Consider the following 22,132-nt stretch of genomic DNA (forward strand, 5'->3'; position numbering starts at 1 on the left):
AGGTCAGCCTCAGATGTGTGACTTCGGAGCACAAGGCCTCAACCTCTGAATTTTTCTTGACTGCCTCCTGGCTCTCTCCCCCTGGCCCAGCAGCCCTTCCGAGGCTGGCTTCCCGGGCTCAAAGCGGACTTAGCTACCTGCTTCCCTCCACCGCTGCTCGTCAGTGCCCTGTGCCATTCCCATCATCTGGCGTTTCCTTCTGATCCATCCCCTCCAACTGCCACCACCCTGTCCTTCGAGGCCCGGCTGACATGCCACCTCCTCCAGGGGATCTTCTAGGACTTTGGCCTAATGGCACTGCTCCCTTTTGACTCCAATGGGACTGTGATGTGAGCCTTTGGAGTCGAGAGCCCAGTGAAGGGAGGACTTGGCGCCTTCTGAACAAAGGAGCCTCCCTCCTGTGGCCACAGCCCAGCCAGAGAGCTCTCCCTTAGGATCCTATGAGCTCTGGGCTGACAGGTCCTTGAAGGCTCCAGGGGCCTTGAAGCAGCTAGGAAGACTGGGCCCAGAGTGTCAAAGAGTCTTGGCCAAGTCACACAGCAGAGAGGTGGCCAAGTGAGGGCTGGGACCCAGGCCTGCTGGCTTAGGATCCAGGCTTTATTCATGGCACCAGATTTTCCCAGGTCCTCTCTGAATCCTGCAGAACAGCTGGAGCCTGTTATGTCCACTTTCTCCAGCAAGGGCCCTGAGTTAGGGTCTTGCAGCCAGTAATAGAAACAGAGCCTGAAGACTTGGGTCACTCCCCAGAGTCTTTGTCCAGCAGGAATAATCTGGAGCATTGGGGGTGGGGAGAGACGGCTCAAGAAGCCCAGAGGTGCCCCACCACGCCAGCTTCTAGACACACTGCCCTTGTCGCTGGCCCCTCTTGACTCATCTGGCTGGCTGTGTATGAACTTGCTTCCTTCCTCCCTCTCCGAGGCCAACTTTCCAGCTGCAGCCTGTCACATTCCATCCAAGACACCTCCCTCTTCCTCGATGCCTGCACAGGGACCCTCCCCTTCTCTAAACACGTTGAAAAGGAACAGTGTTCTGAAGCTCACTCGGCCTGGGGAATTGAGTACAGTATCATGGGTGACCCTCCTTCTAAAGTAACCCGCTCTCCAGCCCTCTCCAGCATTCCACCCAACACGGTCTTCCAACACAAGGAAGGAACCTGGAACCAGCTGTGAGCAACCCCCTTCCCCAGCCTCGCTCTCCCCAACAGTCCTCGGAGGAGCTAGGACCCCGCCAGTCTTTAAGGAATCTGGAAGACCTGAGATGCTCACCCTAGCCCAGGCTCCTGGGGTCTAACCTCAGAGCTCAGATTGAACTGGGCCTAAGATAGGGAGGCGTGTTTGAGAAGGGGCCCCTGACCAACACTCCAGAAGCATGCATGGGCTGTGGGAGGCCAAGGGTGGCTACCTTCTCCCCAGTCGTGCCCCCAGTTGCCCCCAAAATGGCAGGCTGGAGTGCTCAGCTACCCACCCGGCCTGTAGCCTATAGAAGCAGGGGCTTCCTGCTTCCTCGCCACCCCCCCCACCTCCCCACCCCTCTCCCGCCACTGCCTTGCAAAGAAACGGAGCACATAGTTGACCGGGAGCCAAGCAGACCAATACTATAAATGCTGCGGCCCAGAAAGCCGGGTATGAGGAGGGCCCAGGGATTCCCTAACATCCTTACACAGGCTGGGGAATTACGTGGAGGTAGGAAGGGGGATGCCACTGAGCTTTGGACAACCTCCGGTAGGGCCCTGCCACTCCCTGAGCCCCAGAGCAGTCATCGTGCAGAGAGGAGCTGGGATGGTCTACTTTTCGCATTCTACTATCTCTGGAATTTTATGATCTATGGAATTTCCAGCCTAGAAACAGGATGATGGCGGGGAGGTGGCGAGGGGGAGGGGTGCGTGGTGGGGAGGGAGAGCACACAGAAAGCCCGAGAAGGAAGATGGGAGGAGAGGCATTCCCTCACTCAAGGAATTTCACAGCTGGGAAGAACCTTGGAAATACGGTTCCAAGGAAATGCCTTGGCAGTTCCTGAGCGGACTCCATGCTTTATAGATGGGAAACTGAGGCCCAGAAAAGGGAAGGATTTGTCTAAGATCACACAGCTTCTGGGGGGAAATGTTGTTGACTCCTAGACTAAACCTCATCAGTAACCATTTGCCCAGCACCTGTTGGGTGCAGGGCACCCTGCTAGGCAGTGTGAGAGAAAGAGAAAGAAACAGGGCCTGGCTCTGGCCCAGAAGGGTTCGTTTGGGTAGAGAGAGAAATCAGCGCGATAGATGGTTAAGATCACAGGTTCTGGGATCAGACTGTCTGGGTTCAATCCTAGCTCCGGCATTGACACTCTGGTTGACTTTCTCCAAAGTAACCAAACCTTTCTAAGCCTAAGAAACATGGGGACGACATCGGAAGGCTAGGCTGGTGGGATGAGATCACGCAATCCGCCAACAGAGGTCAGCGGTCTTTAGGAAAGCTTTAGGAAAGTCATCTGTGCCATCCAGAGCAGCGAAAACCTGCTGCAGGAACTCAGAGAAGGGGGCGGTTGTCAGCAAATGAGATGGCATTTGATCTCAGCAGGGGATGGAGAAGGAGCTTGCAAAGAAGGGCACGCCAGGTCAGGGCAAGAGGCCGACCTAGAAAAGGTGCAGAGGAGGCATTCGGAAAGGCAAACTGCCTGCTAAGTCAAAGGGCCTCATCCTGCACCCAGGCTGCAGGAACCCTGGTACTTCTGGGGTCCCCAACTCTGGGTAAGTGCTCCACGGAGACTCTGGAGCCAGGAGGAAATGCTGCCTCAGACAGCAGATTCCAGAGTCCTGGGCCCAGAGAGCACAGGGCCAGGTCTGGAGTAATTGCATAACCAGAACCATCCGCTGGGCTCCGAGCTAAAAATATGCCCCAGGCAGCTGTCTCTGCCAGAGCCTTGCCAGGCACCCAGCGTGGGAAAGGCTGATTCAGCCTGGGTGCAGGTGCCAGGCGTCACGGGTCTGAGCCCTCTTGGGAAAAGCACAGATTTTTCTCCAAGAGGACCCTCAGGGGTGCCAGCATATGGTTCAGGGACTAGGTTCCCATCCTGGCTCTTCCATTTCCTATATGATCGGCTTTCTCATCCCAAACATGCGAATGATTATCCTGGTCCACAGGGGTTCTGGGGCAGGGGAGAGGGGCTCAAACAGAGCATGCAAGGCATAACATGGGAGTTCTTTTCCACACCAAGGCTCAGGCCAGCTCCTTTCTGACGCTGCAGTCCTGCGAAGCCATCCTTCCACCTCTGATCAAACCTCTCGGCACGGGGAGCTCCCCCCCTACCTTGCCCGTGTCGGCATCCCCACCCCAGGATGGCCCTGTGGAGATGGGAGGAGGGACATAAGGGTCGTGTCCTCCCAAGGCAGCTTTTCTCCTGGACAAACGCTGAAACCCATCAGCTCAGGAGAATGTGGTCGGCAGAAACCCCTTCTCCATTCCAGGCTGCCAAGGGTGATATCCACCACGAACACCTGAGACCCTGTAAGAGGTCACTGCTGTCCCCATGGCATGCCCGTCCACACAGCGCCCCCAAAGAGCCCTGAGTTCGTGCCAATGGACAAAGTGAAAAATGGGTGCTGGGGGGAGGCAGGAAACAGTCTGGGGACACACAGCAAGTCTAAAACTTCGGGGGCACTGGGACACAGGCCAAAGAGCTAGCAGGAGACCCAAAGGACAGCGTGTGATCACTTACCCGAGGCCCCCGTGCACCCGGGGGTCCAGGGAGCCCAGGCAGCCCAGGGGGACCCTGAAAGAAAAAGCAAGAAGACAGCGTCAGTGCCACGGGGCAGCAGGGAATGGGTTCAAGCAGCCATTCCACATGCATCTCCAGAGTTCTGGGCATGGATTCTCCACGACTGAGAAGAGGGGTTCTCTGTGGCCGAAGGAACTCATGCTCTTTGGGCCTTTCAGGCCTTTGCAGCTGCTGTTTCACGGTCTTTGAAGTTTTTGCCTTTTATCACTCAGCAAACTTACCCAGGGTGCCACCTCCTCCAGGAAGTCTTCCCAGATCCCTCCCCTAGCTTGAGTCAAGTCCCTGCTTTTCATTTTTTTATTTATATATTATTTGGGGAATTGTCTGCCCCAAAGCCTGTCTCTCCCACTAGACCATGGTCTCCTCAAAGGATCTAATTCTCTCTCCCCAGGGCTCAGTTAAATGTCTGATAAGATAAAACACAAGAAGGGTGCCTGGGTGACTCAGTGGGTTAAAGCCTCTGCTTTCTGCTCAGGTCATGATTCCAGGGTCCTGGGATCAAGCCCCGCATCGGGCTCTCTGCTCAGCAGGGAGCCTGCTTCCTCCTCTCTCTCTGCCTGCCTCTCTGCCTATTTGTAATCTCTGTCAAACAAATAAATAAAAAATCTTAAAAAACAAGCAAACAAACAAACAAAAAAACAGCAAGAGACCTCAGAGCTCAGCCAAGTTCTCTGCAGAGCCGGACAGGGAAGGGATTTGCCCATGGTGTACCTGCGCACATGGAGAGGCCGTGCAGCATATAGGGTATAGACAAAGGCTTTTGCATCAGACAGGCCTGGGTTCAAACCCCGTGCTGCCACTTACCAGCTGGGTTTGGGCAAGTTCTTCAGCCAGCCTGTGCCTATAAAATGGGGGCAAGAATACCCTCTTCACAGGACGGTCACGAAGATGAAATGAGAGATAGTGAACATTTAACACAATGACTGGGGTCTAAACATCACTCAAACGTTCCATCTGTTCCAGGAGTCACAGCCTAATCCAATTTTCATCACTGCTCCCAGAGAACCCGCAATAGCCCCCTCATTGGTCTCCCCATGTCCACCTCCTCTCCCCTCCTGTCCTCCTCACCACAGCCCTGTTCATCTTCCCAAAGTACTCTCCTGCTCAACGACATTCAATGGCTCCCTATTTCCCACAAGAGAAAGGCCTTACCCTGCAGCATGGAAGGGAGGCAGCCAAGCAGACTTACTGAATGGAGGGCTGACCTTCATTCAAATTCCAGTTTTGCCACTTAATCGCTGGAGACTTTTTGCAAGCCCTTTAGCCTGAATATCCACTGCTCCCCATCCCCATGGGGTCAGTGGCCACTGCCCCATCTACGCTAAAGGCATCAATGAGGATTAACTAAGTGCCTGATGTGAGGAACTGAACACGGAGCCTTCGAAGGAAGCCTGGCTTTCGAGGATGTGTGAGGCCTGGGGAATTCATTTGTTTCAAATAACCATCCACGAGATTCCAGGTTTCCTGCCCGGAGTTAAAATCAGTGTTGAAAACCCAGTACGGTTTGGCTGGTAATTAATCCAGATCTCACGCTGGGCAGCTCGGTTAACAGTTCTGGCCTATGAACACCACGTGCTTGCTCGGCCATGAATAAAAATCAGAAGAGAGACCCAGACAGGCAGATATGGGCACCAAGGCCCCAGGGGCACTGGAAAGGACCTGGGGTGGGGGGTGGGGGGGTGGCTGCGTGGCCTCAGGCAAGTCCCAGATACCTCTGAGCCTCCAGGGACCTTTGGCCAAATTGGCAGCTGTCTTCCTTCAATCCAGAGCCCCGGGGGCTGGGTGGCTGTTTCTCCTCCTCTATCTTGTTCAGCAGGTTTCCCTGCTGGGATTAAGGCCAGGTTCCTCTCAGCTCCTCCCCAGGGAACGGCAGAGCCCCAGGAACCTGGGTTCACACCGGGCGCCCCCGCATGGGCTCTGGGCACGCTACTTCTGTCGAGCCTTCATTCTCCAAGTGTGAAATGAGGATATGAAGGCCCCTAGCTGACAGATAATCTATAAGAAGTGCTAATCCTGGGGCCTGGCACACTGTTAATGCCCAAAAAGTTAGCTGTTGTTTCTGTTAAGCAAGCTTCTGGAAGTTCCCCAACTCAGAATTTTAAACCACCCTCCTTGGCATCTGTTTTGCAGGAAGAGCAAAGATTTCCCTTTCCAGAAGGCCCTCATTGGCCCTGATCTTCCAGGTGACCCAGAATTAAAGGGAAATGCAGGGGCTCAGGCGATGCTGTATCGTTACCCAGTATCGTCATCCAACCCTTTTAGGAGATGAGACCCCGAATAGCGCCTCAGAGCAGCAAAGCGATTTGCCCAGGTCCACACAGCTAACAGGCAGAACCTGGGTTCAATCTAGGACATTTGATTTGCTCTCCTCTCTTGGGCAGCTTCCATGCAGAGAATCTTGGCTAGGTATGTCCTGATGCGGTGTGCAGCCTTGGCTAAGACCCTTCCCCTCTGCAGGCATCTAGGGAATGAGCATCCCAGAACCTTCCCAACCCAGGCCCTTCTGCGTTGCAGGGTGGCAACGATTTCCTTTTCCAGTTATCTGGCAGGAGAGGAAAGGAGGACACCATGCCCAACTCACAGAGAGGAAGGCCAAGGCCCAGCGAGGCCGGGCTCATGCAGGGCTCCAAGGAGAGACAGTCTCCAGAAGGTAGAGCTCCCTCAGGGACCCTGGTGGGTCCGCTCTGTGGAGGCCTGGACATTCCCTCTTGGCATTTCTTCTGCCCCAGAAACAGGGGCATCCAGGCTGGGAATCTGACTTCACCCACAACATCTGCAGAGCAGACTCTGAGTGCCAGCTGGGACCCATGGCCCAGCCTGGTGATGTCAGTCCGCAGCCCGGCTCCGTGTCATGGTCGCCCAGCCCTCAGCTGCAGGCCTGGCCAGGCTCTCCCCTACCCACCCCAGGCGGGGCTACCCAGCAGCCCAGCTGCAGCCGCAGGCCCAACCCTTCCCCATTCAGGACTTACTTTGTCTGTGGGCAAGTGAGGGTGGGCGCCCCCTGCCCCCTCTCGCCTGATCCGAGACCCTGTCTGTTCTCCACGCAGTGGAAAAACGCTGCCATTTCTTTCCAGGGCCTGAAGCCTGAGCGGGTGACTCTGGGATGATTCACGAAGGCCGGGGTGGGATTTTCCACTCCACGCTGCAAACAACGGGGCCTCTGAGAGGGCCCGGAGCAGAGGGGGAGGCGAGCGGGGGCCACGGGCCTGCCTGGGGGAGGTGAAGGAGGCCTGGGCTCTGGAGCTCGCACAAACACAGCCATGGAAACAAACAAGCAGCGGCTCTGGGCTTTCCCGGGGGGTCCTGGCCTCCGACAGCAGGACCTAGGGGAACCCTGTCCCATGGAACAAGTCCACCCTTGTGTCCAGCTGCAAAAGCCCGCCTGCCAAGCCTTGCAGAAAGAAGTAAGTCCTGGCTGGCACGACCCGTGGCAGCAAGCAGACTGGTTCCCCGGCCGAGGATCTGGGAGACCTGAGTCCCAGCCTGCGTGTGCTGCTGGCTGCTGGTGACCCTATGCTGGGACTCTTCAGTCTCTGGGCCTCTGCTCGGTGCCTGTGGCTTGATGGGGAGAGGCAGGGGCCCTCAAAGGGCCCTCCCACTTCCGGCCATCTGAGCGCACCGTTATTCCCAAGAATAGCCCTCAGGGCTCTGAGATTTTTTTCCCCCAGTCTCTGTCCTAGGGAAGGGCCTCCTGGGCCAGGGCTTTTCCATGTGGCCTTACACAGATTACTGCATCTCCCCGTGCCTCCAGGCCTCGGTTTGTCCAGCTGCAAAATGGGGATATAACATCCAGCTTCCAAGATAATGTATGCAGTTGCTGGTTTTTCTCCACTTGCTCCCCGGGTCTCTTGTGTGCCCTGGGAATCCAGCCTACAGGCTGCAGCCTCACGCCTTCCTGCTCTCTGCTTCTGGCTGGGTCTGGCCAACGGGAGGTCCCGACAAGAGACCAAAGAGTGGACAGAGTGAGTGGGCAGGGACTTTCTCTACCCAGCGGAGGACTACAGACTACCGTTCACACTTTAACTTTCGCTGGGTTCTGGTCACACATGCCCTCCCCTTGTACCTTCAGGTCCGACCTGTGTGCTTTGCCAGCTGCTGTCGGTTCTTTTGATGCCGTCCACACCTCTGCAAACAGCCCCTGCCTTGAACTCTCTCAATGACCTTGTTCCCCACCTGGAGCTGCAGGATACGGCAGGCAAACTGCTTAGCTCAGAGCCTGGCACATAGTAGGAGCTCAAAAAACACTGTGCTAAACACAAGGCAAAACAGCCCTCATTCTCCTGGGTTCTAGATGATAACTAGGATGAGCAGTGAATTTCTCAAGCTCTAGCCCCAATTCCTAACCACCAACAGTAGGAAGGCCCTCCTGGATCCAGACGGTCCCAGTCCTCCTAAGGCAGCGATACCCTCATCTCAACCACCAGCACATCAGTAAACAGCCCCAACCAACCACCGAGACCAGGTTCTAGTGCTGGATGTTTTATGTCCCTCACTTCGATTGATCTATATGACTCTAGAAATGTAGGGAGTACCATATCCCCGTTTTGCAAAGGTAAAAATAGAGGCTCAGAGATGTTAAGTGACTCGCCAAAGGTCACACAGCACCTGGCCCCAAGAAGGCACTCAATCCACATTTGCTGACAGAAGGAAAGGATGGCTGGTAAGGGAGTGGTTCCAACCCAGGTCATTCCAAATGTGAAGTCTGTGCGCCGTTCCCCTCCACATGGCCTCCTGACTCCACCAGCAACAGAGATCTGTGTAACCTCAAGGAGCCTGTCCTGGGAGTCAAGACAACCTTTTTTTTTCCTGTAAAGATCACATTCCTTCATTCATTTCACAGATAGTCATGGAGCATCTGCTGCGGGCCAGGCCCTCATCTGGGTCTCCCTGAGGTGACGCTTGCAAAAAGTGCAAGCGAGGGCAAATGCCAGCGGCCTGATCATGAATAAATAAGGCCTTGACTCGCCTCCTCCCAGGCGTGGGGCTTCTGTGCAGCTTCTGTGCAGTCTCTGTGAACCGCAGCCTCCCCGCCCCTCCTCACCCGGGGCCCAGCTCAGCTTTTCCATGCTCCCCCCCCTGCCGCTGCTGGGGCTCCCACAGAGCTCCCTCACTCCGTGGCTACAACCGCTGGCAGGCCTGGGGCCCAGAGCTGTCTCCGCCACTGCCAGTCCGTCTCCTGCCCCTGGGGACCATGGGGATCCCATCAGACCCAGCCACAGCACCCATCTCTGGCTCCAAAATAAGAGCCACTTATTTCTGGGGAGGGAGCTCTTCCAAAGCTGTCAGAGAGGGGAGACAGCCCTAGGGAGAGGAAAGAAGTTCCCAAAGTCACCCAGCAGAAGCATCTTCAAGGGGCCTTGGAGATCACCCAGCTCGCTTCCTCACAGGAGATGGGAGCTATTCTTAACTTCCATTCTGCAGAAACCAAGGCTTAATGCGGCTCAGGGCCACAGAGCTAGTAAGGGGTGGAGTCAGAATTGGAACCCAGGTCTGCTTGTCCGCAGACGGCGGACAATTAAGCCCCCGACCCAGAGCAGCATAGCTTCTTCTCTGCTGGGATGATATCCTAAATGTATATGGGGGGTTGGAGGCATGTAAGATGGGACAGAGGGAGTGGGAGCCCTTGTCACCACCACTCAGAGATGCCACTTCCATTATGGGAATTCTGGGCTCTGCCACAATAGAAATGACCAGTTTGCCACCAGCCACATGATGGGCTGGACAAGGCTTCTCAAAGTTTTTTGGGTTCCTATTGGAATGAGGCTAGGTTCCGAGCTGAGAGAGGGTGGGACTAGGGGACAGGGTGGGGCATGAGGTAGGAGGCTACACAGCAGACTGACATCCTCCCTCTTGCCCTTGGCCTTCCAGGGTTGGAGGAACAGGGACAGCCAATGGCCTCTCTGGATGTCAGGAACCCAAAGTCTTATTCCAGTCTCTGCAAGGACATGCTAGGTGCCCTTGGCCGAGTCTTTTGTCCCTCTAGCCACTGTCCGCCCCCCCATCTGTAGAGCAGGGATCAGCATTCCCAGCCTGCCCTCCTGACCCAGGTCCTGTGAGGTCCTAAAGGAAGGTACCACTCATGTAACTCATAAATCTGGTAGGTCTAGAAACAGCAGATTCTTTAGACATTGAGATCTTCCTCTGAGGCCAAGGACAGGCCCTGACACATCTCTGAAGTCCCCAGCCTCCTGCCCTGAATCTTAGAGTCTCAGAGTGGACCCTCAGCGGAGTGGGATGGAATGTGCCAGTCTTGGCATCTGGCCCTGGGGCGTAAATTTCAACTCTGCTGTGTGCCCCTGGGTAAGTCATGGCCCTTTCTGGGCACAGTCTCTAGGCTCCTCATCTGCCCACTGAGGAAGGTTGAATGGAATGATCCCTAAGTACCTACGTACTGAACAGCAGATCTGGAGTGAGGCCTCACCCCTTCTGACCCACATTGCCAAACCCCAAAGGGACAGTATATAGCCCAGGCACCCGACAGGCTCAAAGGCAGATTCTATACTCTCAAAACCACTCCTGCTCCAATTATGCCGGCTTGGACATGGCTGTCCTCTCCCCACAACACACACAGCCTCCGGAGGCAGGGTTGACCTCCTCCACTGGATGGGGTGGAGACCGAGGCTCACACCCTCTCTCGGCGGGGAGGGACCATTCACCCCATTTTGGCCTCACGGCCAATGAGCCCAGCACCCACACAGCTTGGGAAGCTGAGTTGTCAGGGCTCAGAGGCACCTGGCGCCTGAGTCAGGCTGGGCAGCCTGGAGGGGTGAGAAGGGGTCCTTCTCTTCTCGGCTCCCAACCTCCTGCCCTGACAATTTTGGAGCACAGGACTTGAACAGAGCATTGACATAATTGCAAAGCAATGCATACAATTTCCATAAGTTCTACAATATGGTTATAATAAAAACGGGCTCTCAGTCCCCTTGGAGACAGGCTGAATAAATATTATTCCTAATGATTATTAAAACTCATTAAGTGTGTTTGTAAGGCCTGGGAATTCCCAGCATCTGCCACCGTCTCCACGTTGTAGGGAGCCTAACCTCAAACACAGAGCCTGGTGGGAAACCCAGCCTCAGGGAGGAGAAACCACACAGTGGTCATCTCCAAGGCAGGAGAACAGAGCAGAGGCCTGAGCTTTCTGGAAACTCCATCCCCTACACTCCCCACCCCAGAGGAATTGGCCTTCAGCTGCAGAAAGGTCGTTGCCCCTGGAGACAGTCCCAGGCATGCTAGAGGCACCGGGCCTGAGAACATCTCCTGCACGTGAAATGTTCTTTCTCTTTTCCTTGACTGTTCAGGCCCACCCTGACCGTCCAATAGGGGCCTTGATGTGTGACTCCCCGAAAGGGGCCAAACATCGAATAGTTAGAGGAGCGGGGACAGGGGAGAGGATGGGGTTGGAAGCCCCAGATCGGGAGATGTGGGGACACGTGGGGGCGGGCCCATCCCGTCTAAAGGGGAGGCTCTGACCGGGCAGCCGGCCACGGGCTACTGCATCTGTCCCCCTTCCAACAGAAGCTGGTCACCGGGTCTTTTATAAGAAATCTCTCACATTTTTAAAACGTTAGTAACTTATTAAATATTTTTTTTAAACAATGCTGCATGTGCCAAACAAAACACGTTCAGGACTACCCGTGTGTGACCTTTGTCCAGAGCTCCCAGGCTAGTTGGTGGGCTGGAGGGGCTCTCCTCCAGCAGTCAGAAGAGCAGGACTCTGGAAACCATGGGACCTGGGGGCCAGTCAGCTAGTGGTTTTCCTCGAGCCACTTGACCTTCACAGTTGGGTTAGCAGAGAATGACCCGGAGCCTGGGCCCACCCAAGCCCAGGGGTGCTCTGCTCCTGGCACTGGCCACCAAACCCAGAGCTGCCCCAGTGGACCGTGGGTCACAGCAAAGCAGACAATCAAGAGCACATCACAGGGAGAGGAACAGGGGACCTGCGAGCCAGCCGAGGCCCTGCCCACAGCCACCTCCCTGCTCTGAGTTGCTTCTCTGGCTCTGCCCTAATGCCAGCAGTCGCCCCCTGTCCCAACTGCCCCTGCCACCCCCTTGAGCTCCAAGCAACATGCACACCTCACCCCATCTTACCGGCAAACCACAGTCTCCCTTGGGCCCTGGAGGTCCCATCAGCAACGGGAAAGGCGTGGGTCCCGCCAGGTGGAAGAACGAATAGCTGTGACTCGTGGGCCAGGGACTGGAGGACAGGAATCGCACGGGGGCCAACGCTGGGGCCGGGGTGGTCGGCCAGCGGGGCCGGGACAGTCTGGAGCTGGGCCTGGTTGTCAGATCATTCGATGGGACATCCCTGGCTGCCTTCCCAGGTCTGAGGGGGACGGGCTTCCGGGGGCTGCTCTTGGGTCTGGCTTTCTTTGTGGCTTCTGATCCAGAGGGCTTCTTGCTTCTGGTGGGGGAGCCAGGAGCAAGGGTGGGAGGCATCGCTGTGGCTGGCGGAGGGATCCTGGGAGAGCCAGGATGGAGGAGAGGGGGCAGGGGCGGAACAGTGGGTTGGGGAGGTCTGTGGGTGCCAGCGCGGGCAGGGGCCAGCTCACTAGAACGACGGCTCGGCTTGGCCTCGGTCTGGCTCGCTGGGAGAAAAGGTTTTTTGGAGGAGCCAGTGGCCAGAAGTAGGGGCCGAGTGCTAGGTAGCGGAGGTCTGGGCGTCAGAGGGGTCCTCTGGATCGGCTTCACTAAGGGGCGGGAGGCAGGAAGTGGGTGGAGAGTGGGGGGCACTGGCTTCTTGGTGGGTGGGGCTGCTTTTGTGAAGGAGGGCTGAGCGGCCTTCTGGGGTCGGCGGGGGCTTTGGACAGGGCCTACAGAAGGAGAAGGGACCGAGAGTCTGGCTGGATGGCTTTTGGGGGTCTTGGTGGCTGCGCTCTTCCCTAATGGCTGCACAGTTGTGGTGGAACTGGCCGGAGAGGCCGGGGACACCGCAGGGAGCGCTCCACCGGCTGGCAGCTTGGCAGGAGGCTGTGGGATCCGGGCTGAGCCCCCTGTGGCCGCCCGCCGGCGAGGCTCTGTGGTGCTAGTCCTCAGGGGCTTGGCGGGTGTGACAGGCACCGGAATCCCCCTGGGATCCCTGCTTGCAGGCCGTGACCCCAGGGCTGGCGCAGCAGTGGTCAGGTTCTCCAGGCCTCGCAGGGGAAGGTCGGTCTGGAAGGTGAAGGTCGTACCCGAGTCTCGGGGAAGGAGGGGTCCCAGCTGGGGCCGGTACGTGTCGGCCTGTCCGCACTGCCTCCTCAGGTGGGTACAGTAATTGTGAGCGACCTGCGTCACAGGGTAGATACTGAACTGGCACAGGGCGCCTTCAAACTGGACCGCGTGTGGGTTCATCTTCCCAAAGAGGAAGGAGCCCTCAGGGTCGAGGGCTGGGTCTTTGTGGAAAGGCAGCGGGACAGGCACCCGGCGTTGCCCGCACGCCGTCACCAGGGTGACAGTGCGGCCCCGGAGCTCCAGGGCGAGGTGATGCCAGCGCCCGTCGTGCACGTCGAGGTCAAAGGCCACGGAGCGCCGGGGCCCCAGGTGGACGACCGTCTTGCCGGGGAGGAACTGCAGGCCCAGCTGCAGCTTGTGCTTCCGGCTGCGGACGGCGAAAAGGAAGGCATGGTTCACCCGGTGGGAGCAGAGGCTCAGCACCAGCGCCAGCTCTGTGCCCAGGGCGGCGGGAAGGACGGCGGCCGTGGGGGCCTGGAGCCGGCTCCGCTGCGTAAAGATGAAGCCCGATGGGAACGGAATGACCCCCGGGGGCGGGGGACTCCGGCCCCCCCCTGCTTTCGTCCAGCTGAGGCCCAGCCGCTGGAGGACGTCCACATCTGCAGAGGGAGCACAGAGGGGGAGAGGGTGCGGTCAGGGCCTGCTCCCGCTCCAGGCCCCTCCAGGCGTGCAGACGGGGAGGCCGGTCCATCCGCTGCTACCCCACGCTTGGGGCTGGGAGCGTGGAGTCGGAACCAGTCCCCCGTCTGGCTAAATGGCCCTGCCTATACTTGTTTACAACACAGACCCTGAGCTAGACGTGTGACTTGAGTGCCTCGGTTTCCTCATCTGTTGAATGGGATCACAGTAGCACCAGACTGAGAAAGCTGCCACGAAGAGCAAACGAGCTGACACGCTTGAAAACAAGCGCTTGGCACCCAGTAAGCACTTGCCAAGGACAGCTGCTCGTACCAGAAATAATGACAGTCACCAGAGGCTAGCCGTGAGTATTCAGGCTCTTCCCCGTGTCCATCTCAGAAGCCGCCTCCTCCAGGAAGCCGTCCCATGAGTGAAGGAGCAGGGTCACAGGAGCTCGGTAAGAATGTCCAGCGGGCCTGACTGGTTTGACCGCCTTTAAGAAGGTCCCCAGCCCCCTCTGCACCCCCTTGGTCTCTCTGTGGCCAGAGCAGACTGAGGGAGCTGCCTTCTGCACAGAAGGAAGAGGATACATCCGATGACGCCCCACCTCGCTGCGCAGCCTTGGACAGAGCAGAGGAAGCCGATCGAGGCATCCTTGTAACCTCTGTCCTCTGGCGAGGCGTCTGGACATCGACTGCGGCCTGGCCAGGTCACATCCGCCCAGTAATTACAACGGTGGGGCTCGCCAAAGGAGGGCTTCCAGCGTGTTTATGGAAAGGCTTCCTGACCTTGCCTCTCGCAGGGTCATTCGACCTCCTTCAGTAGGCCGAGCTGCCAGTGTCTGCAGAAGGCAGCTCCCGAACTCTGACTCGGAAAGGAGAGGCCGCCTCCGGAATGGGGGCCTGGCTCGGGTCCTTGGCTTCCTCCCACCAAACCCCTGAATTCAGCAACCTAGGCCCTGAGCATGGTACATGGGGTCCATGTGGGGCTGGATATGGCACTTAGCACTTAGCCCTCGGCCGGCAGCTGTGAGATGGACAGACGGGTGGATGGACAGATAGATGGGCCAGGAGAAAATGAGTGCTGCACGTATGTAGCAGGCTCTGGAGTCAGAAGGCCGGACTTCAGAGCCAGACAGAGCCACCCGGGAGTCTGGACTCTTGAGCCTCCGTTCCCTCCGCTGGAAAACGAGGCGGCAGAGAACGCCTCCATCAGAGGGTTGTTGGCTGTCCTCGTCCAGATACCTCTGGACGAGTCTCTTCCTGACCCCTGAGCCTCAGTTTCCCTGCCCAGAAGGCAAGGGCACCCAGACGTGAAGCTGGCCACCCAGCGCTCACGATGTCCGAGATCACCACAGTCCCAGGCTGCTCTTTGGGGCTGGCCTGGCTTGAAGACCTGTCTTCCTCCCTAAGGATCTGTGGGCCTTCGTTTCCCTTCAAATTCTCCTTCCTCCCACCTCCGTCTGTCCTGAGCTCCTGAGCTCAAATAAACCACTGCTCCAAGATTCTCTTGGTCGCGGTGGATTCCCCACGTCTCCATCGCGGAAACCTTCCTATGAGCACAAACTACTATTCCCTGCAAACAACTTCTAGGGGAGGAGGCATTTGCTGGGGAAGAGGTTGAGGGCAGGAAGCCACCTCTCCCTCCCCTCATCCCACCTGAGCAGCCCCCCGAGCTCCCCCCCCCCCCGCCGCAACCCCCTCCAGCCTGTACTGCATGCCCTCACACACTGCAGCTGTCAGCTGCTTCTACCTGCCTGGCCAGGTGCCGCTGATGAGCTTCCCCAACTGTCCTCTGCAGGTGGCTTTCAAAGCTGACCCCAGCCAGTCTCCAGGCCTCCCCCAGAGACGGTGTGCAGGGCAGGAGCAAAGCCCCACACTCTGCCACCCGGAGCTGGCAGAGGCCTCTGACCACCGTGGGCACCACGGGGGATGGAGAAGGACCGTTCTTGCCCAAGGGGTCAGGTAAATGCTAGAATTAACAACAATAAACACTAGTATTTACGGACCACTTCCTACGTGCCAAGTGCTTTATGTGTTCTATCTCACCCAATTCTCTCAATCATCTCTAAAGAAGATACTGTTTAGCATCCCCCCTTTACAGAGGAGGGTGAGAAAAGTTCGCTATAGGAACGAGCCCAAGGTCACACAGCCTATAACAAAAGGCACAGCCGGGACTTGAACCCAGGCCACCTGGCTCCAGGGTCTCTGTTCTTAGCACAATGCTATCCTGAGCTGGAGTACCTCAGACTCATTGGAGAGTGGGGTGGAGACCCATCCAGAATCCAGGGGCCAGGAGCTGGGGGCCAGGGGAATGAATGCAGCCCGACGCCAAGCAGAAGGACCCTGCCAGCTGGCCGCGGCGAGATCCCTTTATTACATAAACCTGGCTCCACGGAGCTCCAGCCTCTCCCCAACACCCCCCCACCCCCCATTGCCTGACTCAGGACTCTGGACAGCTGTTCACCTACTTTGTGGGGGAAACAGCAAGCTCGGAAAATATGACATTTGCACAAAATGTTGCCGGGCAGCCGGAGTCTCTTCCGGCCACGGCCCTCCCCTCCCGGGGACCCAATCCCTGCCGGCGGCCAGGTCAGACCATAGGGGCTCTGGGAGTGCCCCGCTGCCTGCCCCCGGCACACGGGCGAGCGTGGAGGAGGGGAAGAGCCGCTATTCTAGGAGGCCTTGTGGCTGCTTGACAAACAGATGTGGGAGAGGTTTCAGTTTCCCCGGGCAGCTGTGCAGCCAGCCCACCGCCGCTCTGGCCCCCTGGCTGGGTCCTCGGGGATGGCAGGGGAGAACAGGATCTCACGGCAAGGGGAGGGAGTGGTGGCCTTCATGCCTCCTCTCAACAGATCTTAGTATAACGCTTGGACAAATTAGGACGAGTGAGGCTTACCGAACCATGATTTCTTCCAATTCTGCCCCCGCCCCCGTAGGAAAGAAAGGGTCACTCTCCCACATTTCTGCACTGAGCCCTTGCTGTCCCTTACAAAACTCCAAATGTCACTCTTCCCAGCCTGGAGAGAATTTGCCAATGATGGGCTCCATTCTAACTGACAGGAAAACTGAGGCACTGAGTTCCAATTGGGGCCATGGCTGTCTCCAAGCCCTGAGTTCTCAGGTCTCTTCTGCCCTCCCTTGTCCCCCCATCCCCCGCACAAAGAGAAGAGGGAATTACCTTCAGGAGGTCCTTGGGTGGAGGCCAGGTGACAGGCAAATGAGACTAAGATCCAGGTGAAGAGAAACCCCCTAGAGACGGGAAGACACAAGCAGAGCCGGCATCAGCTTCCACTCTGGGGCCCAGATCTGGCTGGGGAGCTGGGAGAGAATCACCCACCCCCCAGATACCCCACCCCGGCCAGGCTTGCCCACTGGAGGCAGGGGAGGCCAGGCACAGGCTCTATGACCCCACAGGGTAGCCCATGCTCCCAGGGTTTCCAGGCGTAACCTCTAGGAGCAGGACCTGCTCACACAGCACAAGTCACAAGTAAAATGTTGTTTTTCACAGATCGGGAAACCAAGGTCGTAAGGTAGGGAGCAGTGGGCGGGAAGCCTTGTCGTGGGCGTCAGGAGACCCCGGATCCAGCTTCAAAAATCTCTTGCTGGGGCGCCTGGGTGGCTCAGTGGGTTAAGCCGCTGCCTTCGGCTCAGGTCATGATCTCAGGGTCCTGGGATTGAGTCCCGCATCGGGCTCTCTGCTCAGCAGGGAGCCTGCTTCCTCCTCTCTCTCTCTGCCTGCCTCTCTGCCTACTTGTAATCTTTCTCTGTCAAATAAATAAATAAAATCTTAAAAAAAAAAAAAAAATCTCTTGCTGACTCACTGAGCCACAAGGGCCAGCCCCTCCCCGTCTCTGGGCCTCAGTTTCCCCATCTGTACTATGGCCTCTGGATCCTAAGGCCCAATGGGCAGCAGAGCCAGGACTGAAAGGTCAGTGGGAAAACCAGACCGGTCTGCTTGGATGACGGACAGCCTCAAAGGACAAAAGCAAGGGGAAATCCCTCTGTAGGCACAAGGGGGGAGGGGAGAAGACCCCTTAAGCAGGACCAGAGCACACTAAGGAAGCTGTCCACCTGGCCTCAGGCTGGCAGGGAAAGGCGGGGGAGAGTAAACAGAGGACACTGAGGGGACAGACCCAGGTGCAAACGTGACCCCATTGCTTACCAGCTGTGTGACCCTGGGTGAGTCACTCAGCCTCCCTGAGCCTGCCTCCCGCTCTGCGGTGTGGCCGACACTCCCTATCTCACCCGCCAGGCGTGAGGATTAAATGAGCTCATGCATGTCAAGGGCTTGGCCTGGTGCCAGCCACAGAAGTGCGCCTTCAGCATCACGGCTACCGCCGGACTCTGGGGCCCGGAAGGGTTAATGCTCTGCTCAGTGGTTCCTGCCAAGATGGGCAGAGGCAGTGATCCGATTTCACCTTCCTGTGGGAGCAGCCACCGGCGACACCCGAAGCCACCCAGGGCATCTGATCCCCAAGCGGGCAGAGGGGAGGGCGGCACGTGGCCAAAGCTGGCCAGCCGGGATGCAGGCAGAGAGAGCCTCGACCGGCGGGCGGCACGGGCTAAGGCTGAGACACACAGGCCCGGGAGCCATTTCCAAGAGGAAAGCTAGAATGGTGCACTTCTGGGGAATCGTGTAATCCAGGAAACCCATCCGCCAGAATTGATGTCTGGCACGGCCTGTTCTTCCCAGCTCCCTAGGCGCCCCAGAAAACCAGCTCACACTCTCTGATTTAATGGCAATCACTCCCATTTAATTGCAGTTATAATCAATAGTGATCCCGATGGGCACTGTAGAAGACACTGGTGGTTACCTACATTTAGTCATCCCCCTGCCCTTCTTGTTCAGGCAGGCAGGGACTTTGGAGGATACTGGATGAATCTGGGTAAGTCTAAGCCAATCTTGCGAACTTCATTTGCCATGCCAGTGACCGCTGTGGGCATGCATGCATGACCCAAACATGGTCAGTAAGAGGTGAGGGATGGCTCTTAAAGCCTCCCGGGAAAGTATTTCCAGGGGATAGAGAGAAGGTCTTCTTCTAGCCTTTGCATGTTATTGAGCAGGGATGCGTGACTGCTGCAGCCATTTTGTGCACATGAGGCTAACAGGCTCCATGAGCATGTGAGGACGACAGAATGGAAAAACAGTGAATGTCTGATGACACTTGAGATGCTGAATTAGCCAACCCGTCACTGTTTTTCCTTTAGATCTCTTGATATGGGAGTTGATAACTCCCTTTGCGTAAGCCATGTCAGATCGGGTCAATTGCAGCACAAGGCAAACTGAATGAAATAGCATTCAGATTCAGATGATGATGATGGTCCTTTGAAAGCCTTCTCCAGTGCCTGGGCCCTTGCCTGTGCCGCTCCCAAGTGTTCCTGAAAGTGTTCTTTTGTCTGGTCAGTTCCCACACACGCCTTAGACCCCAGCTTGGGCATCACCCCCCACTGGGCATACCTCATTGCAGCAGGTGTCCCGCGTGAGCCCATTGCCTATTTTCCTATTTCCCTTTCTAGAACAAGTCCCTGAAGGGTAGGAACCACCTCTGTCTCGTTCATGCATATTCCCAGCACCTGGCAAGCATATCATAAATGCTCAGTGTATCTTTGTGAAAGAAATAAATGGTTCCTGGTATTACAGGACTCTGGACTTTAAAAGCATCTCCCCAGAGGCCCTCTTTCTACCTCTGACTTGTTTCCAGGGTTGTTCCCAGATAATCCTCAGCTCCCCCTCAGCCTCTCCAATCTGCTGCCACTGCTGTGAAAAGGCCCTTTTTCAAGGGGCCTGTCCTCCCTGCCACCATGGGCCTCGCCTCCAACTTGCCGCTAGCAATGACCAGTGTCTCACTGCCCCGGCGTTGCTTGGGCGAAGAGCAGAGACTGACCCTTCTGCCACGGCCTGCCCACCTGAAGCCCACGGCAGACTCATCGGCCCTGAAAAGAAACAACAGGAGGTTTCGTTTGCTGTGACAAAAACCGAGGCTTAAGGAGACCAGGTTCCTCGTCAAGGTCACCCTGCAAAGGCTCTGAGGTCATAATTCTTCAGTACTATTTCCCACGTGTACCAGGTAGACACTTCAGAAAACCGGAGCCCCATCAACTGGGGAAGAACTGCATCCCAGTCCCGACGGTTCCCAAAGCACAACTAAACAACTAATTGCCTATCAAAGGGTCTGAGAAGTCCTGCAATGAAGACATGAACAGGGCTTTCTGTCCATCAGCAGTCCCCAGACTTAGAGGACCTGGGAATTCCTTTTTCCAGAGAATGCCTGCTCTGAAGGCACTGCCCCTCACTTCCCAGGGTCCCAACAACCTCACCTCTGTCCCATTTCCTTCCATCCTCTCTTCTCAGCCCCTTCCAGGCACAAGCCCTCCCTCCTTGAGTGTCTCACCGTATGACGTCACATCCACCTGGCTTAGGATGCTTCCCAAGCTGATAAAGAGAGGCCTTGGTGGAGAGGAGAAGGCATAAAAACCATACATGTCCTTAGTTGATTTTTCTGGCTGCTGTTATGCCAAGGTGACCCCTCTGGAGAGAATAAGGATACACTTGGGGGAAATATTTTTAATCCCTAAGGTCAGGAGAAAGAAGACTCACAGGAAGGATGGGATCAGAATCTTTGCTTCAATTAAGCTTCCCAACACCATGGTTTCCAACTCAAGCATTTCAGCCCTGAAGGCCTGTTATCAATGAATTTGCCTCTCCACTTGTTCACCTTGACAAATGCTACTGACCTCTTGGACCTGAACACTGTGTGCACTTCACTCATATCCTGCCAAAGTGAGGGGTGGGTATAGACAGCAGGAGAAGGTCCCCTGAGATCATCTAGAGGCCAGATTCTAGTCCCATCCCCTCATTGTGGAGATAGGGAACTGAGGCCCAGAGAGGGGAAGTGATTTGTCTAAAGCCACACAGCATGTCCGTGACCCACATGATCTGCTCTTCTACTTAGCAAACAGTCCTTTCCACCTGACTTGTCTCTTGTAGAGAAGAAACTGGACACTTATAGGGACTTCCTCTTTGCCAGAGAGCAGAGTCCAGCCTTTACCAACAGGAACAGAGGCACAGCCTAGGGAGCCAACAAGCCATCTAAGTGAGCTCCAGGCCTGGAAAGTTGGCTCCCGGAGGGAGGCCCTGCTGAATCGTCTGCTCCCGTTCCAATGCTGTTTAGGCTACTGCTAATAATGTTTAGTGCCTGCGTTGGCTCAAGCTTTGTTCTTCCCGACTTCTGTTTTCACCACTGACTCGTGGGCCTTGGCTCGGTGAATCCAGGGCTCCAGAATGTCGGGAAGACCAGAGCCCGGGAGACCAGAGTGGGCAGGAGGCAGCTGCGATGGCAGTACCTACACATTAGGAAACCTGACCTTGGAGACACAGCCTGGCCACACAGCCCTCCAGGAAGGGAACCCAGGTGTCCCTACCCCTGCAAAGGGCCCTCTGCCAGCACACCAAATCTGGCTACTCCGGGACCACTAGGCTGCCAGACTACACCTGGTATGCTTGGTTTTTCCCCCCAACCTTCCTACATGGGATCGTAAGAGAGGACTGTAAGAGATCGTAAGAGACGACTGTAAGAGATCGTAAGAGACGACTGTAAGAGATCGTAAGAGACCCATACCAACTTGAACGTCCTGCAAGAGCTCAGAGCTGAGACCCAGGGCATGAGAAAACACACAAGGAAAGCGGCCCTGTGGACTCCAGGCTTGGCTGTGCGCTCACAGGACAAGCTGGGCGGGCCACTGGCCTGAAGACCGCAGAACAGCAAAGGGGGTCAGACCTGTCCCACCTGCCTCTGTGGACCAGCCAGGCCACCATGTGCCGGGACAGCCGCACCCAGGCTCCTCTCGTCACACCTGATACCTCTTCCGTGGGAACACATACAGGTCATCTGTCTGGACAGGATGCAGCCCAGAATTTTCCAGTTGACTCACATGTCCACTCAAGACAAAGTGAATAATAATACAAATAACAGCGGCCATTTATTGACCATTTACTACATGCCACGCACTGTTCTAAGCCCTTGATGAACACGGTCCTCTGTTAATCCTCACTAAACCTTGCGAGCCGAGAATTTAGCTGCCTGTTTTGTGGATCAGAAAGAGAGGAAGCCCAGAGGCGAGGGGGCCTGTCCAAGCTCCCACACTGTCTGATCGCAGGGCTCCCCCTGCCCTACAACCTGCCGCCCACCAGGCCAGGCTGTGGGATACCAAGAGGGTCCCCCAGACACAGAATGGGGAACAGAGAACGTGCTGTCAAAGTAACAGGCAGAATGTGCTCAGACAGAGAGATAGGGAGTGGGTGACATGGGAAGGGCAGCCCCAGCCCCGGCCAGTGCACCCCACCAGGGGAGCTGATGGCCATTGAGATGAGACCCGAGGGGCAGCAGGACACGTGAAAGCACCAGGAAGGGAAGTGTTCCAAGTACAGAGAGGAAAGGGAAGGAGAAAAGAGGCCAGAGATGTGCTCTGTAGTGTCAAGGAGCCTGGTCTGGGCGAGGTAAAGGAGAGCAAGGCTGGAAGTCTCGCCAGGACCAGAGGGCACCGGA

General features: G+C 56.6%; 1 protein-coding gene across 1 annotated transcript in view; it reads right to left on the minus strand.

The window, feature by feature from the left end:
• COL27A1 (collagen type XXVII alpha 1 chain) overlaps positions 1–22,132 on the minus strand; it is a 135,056-nt gene that overhangs the window by 111,166 nt on the left and 1,758 nt on the right. Inside the window, exons 2-4 of the mRNA XM_044265065.1 lie at positions 16,765–16,836; positions 11,845–13,565; positions 3,697–3,750 (exon numbers count right to left, since the gene is read on the minus strand). Coding sequence (XP_044121000.1) covers positions 3,697–3,750; positions 11,845–13,565; positions 16,765–16,836 — 1,847 coding nt within the window. The remainder of the gene's footprint in view (positions 1–3,696; positions 3,751–11,844; positions 13,566–16,764; positions 16,837–22,132) is intronic.

Source organism: Neovison vison, chromosome 9 (assembly GCF_020171115.1).
Source record: "Neovison vison isolate M4711 chromosome 9, ASM_NN_V1, whole genome shotgun sequence".
In the NCBI taxonomy this organism is placed as follows: Eukaryota; Metazoa; Chordata; class Mammalia; order Carnivora; family Mustelidae; genus Neogale; species Neogale vison.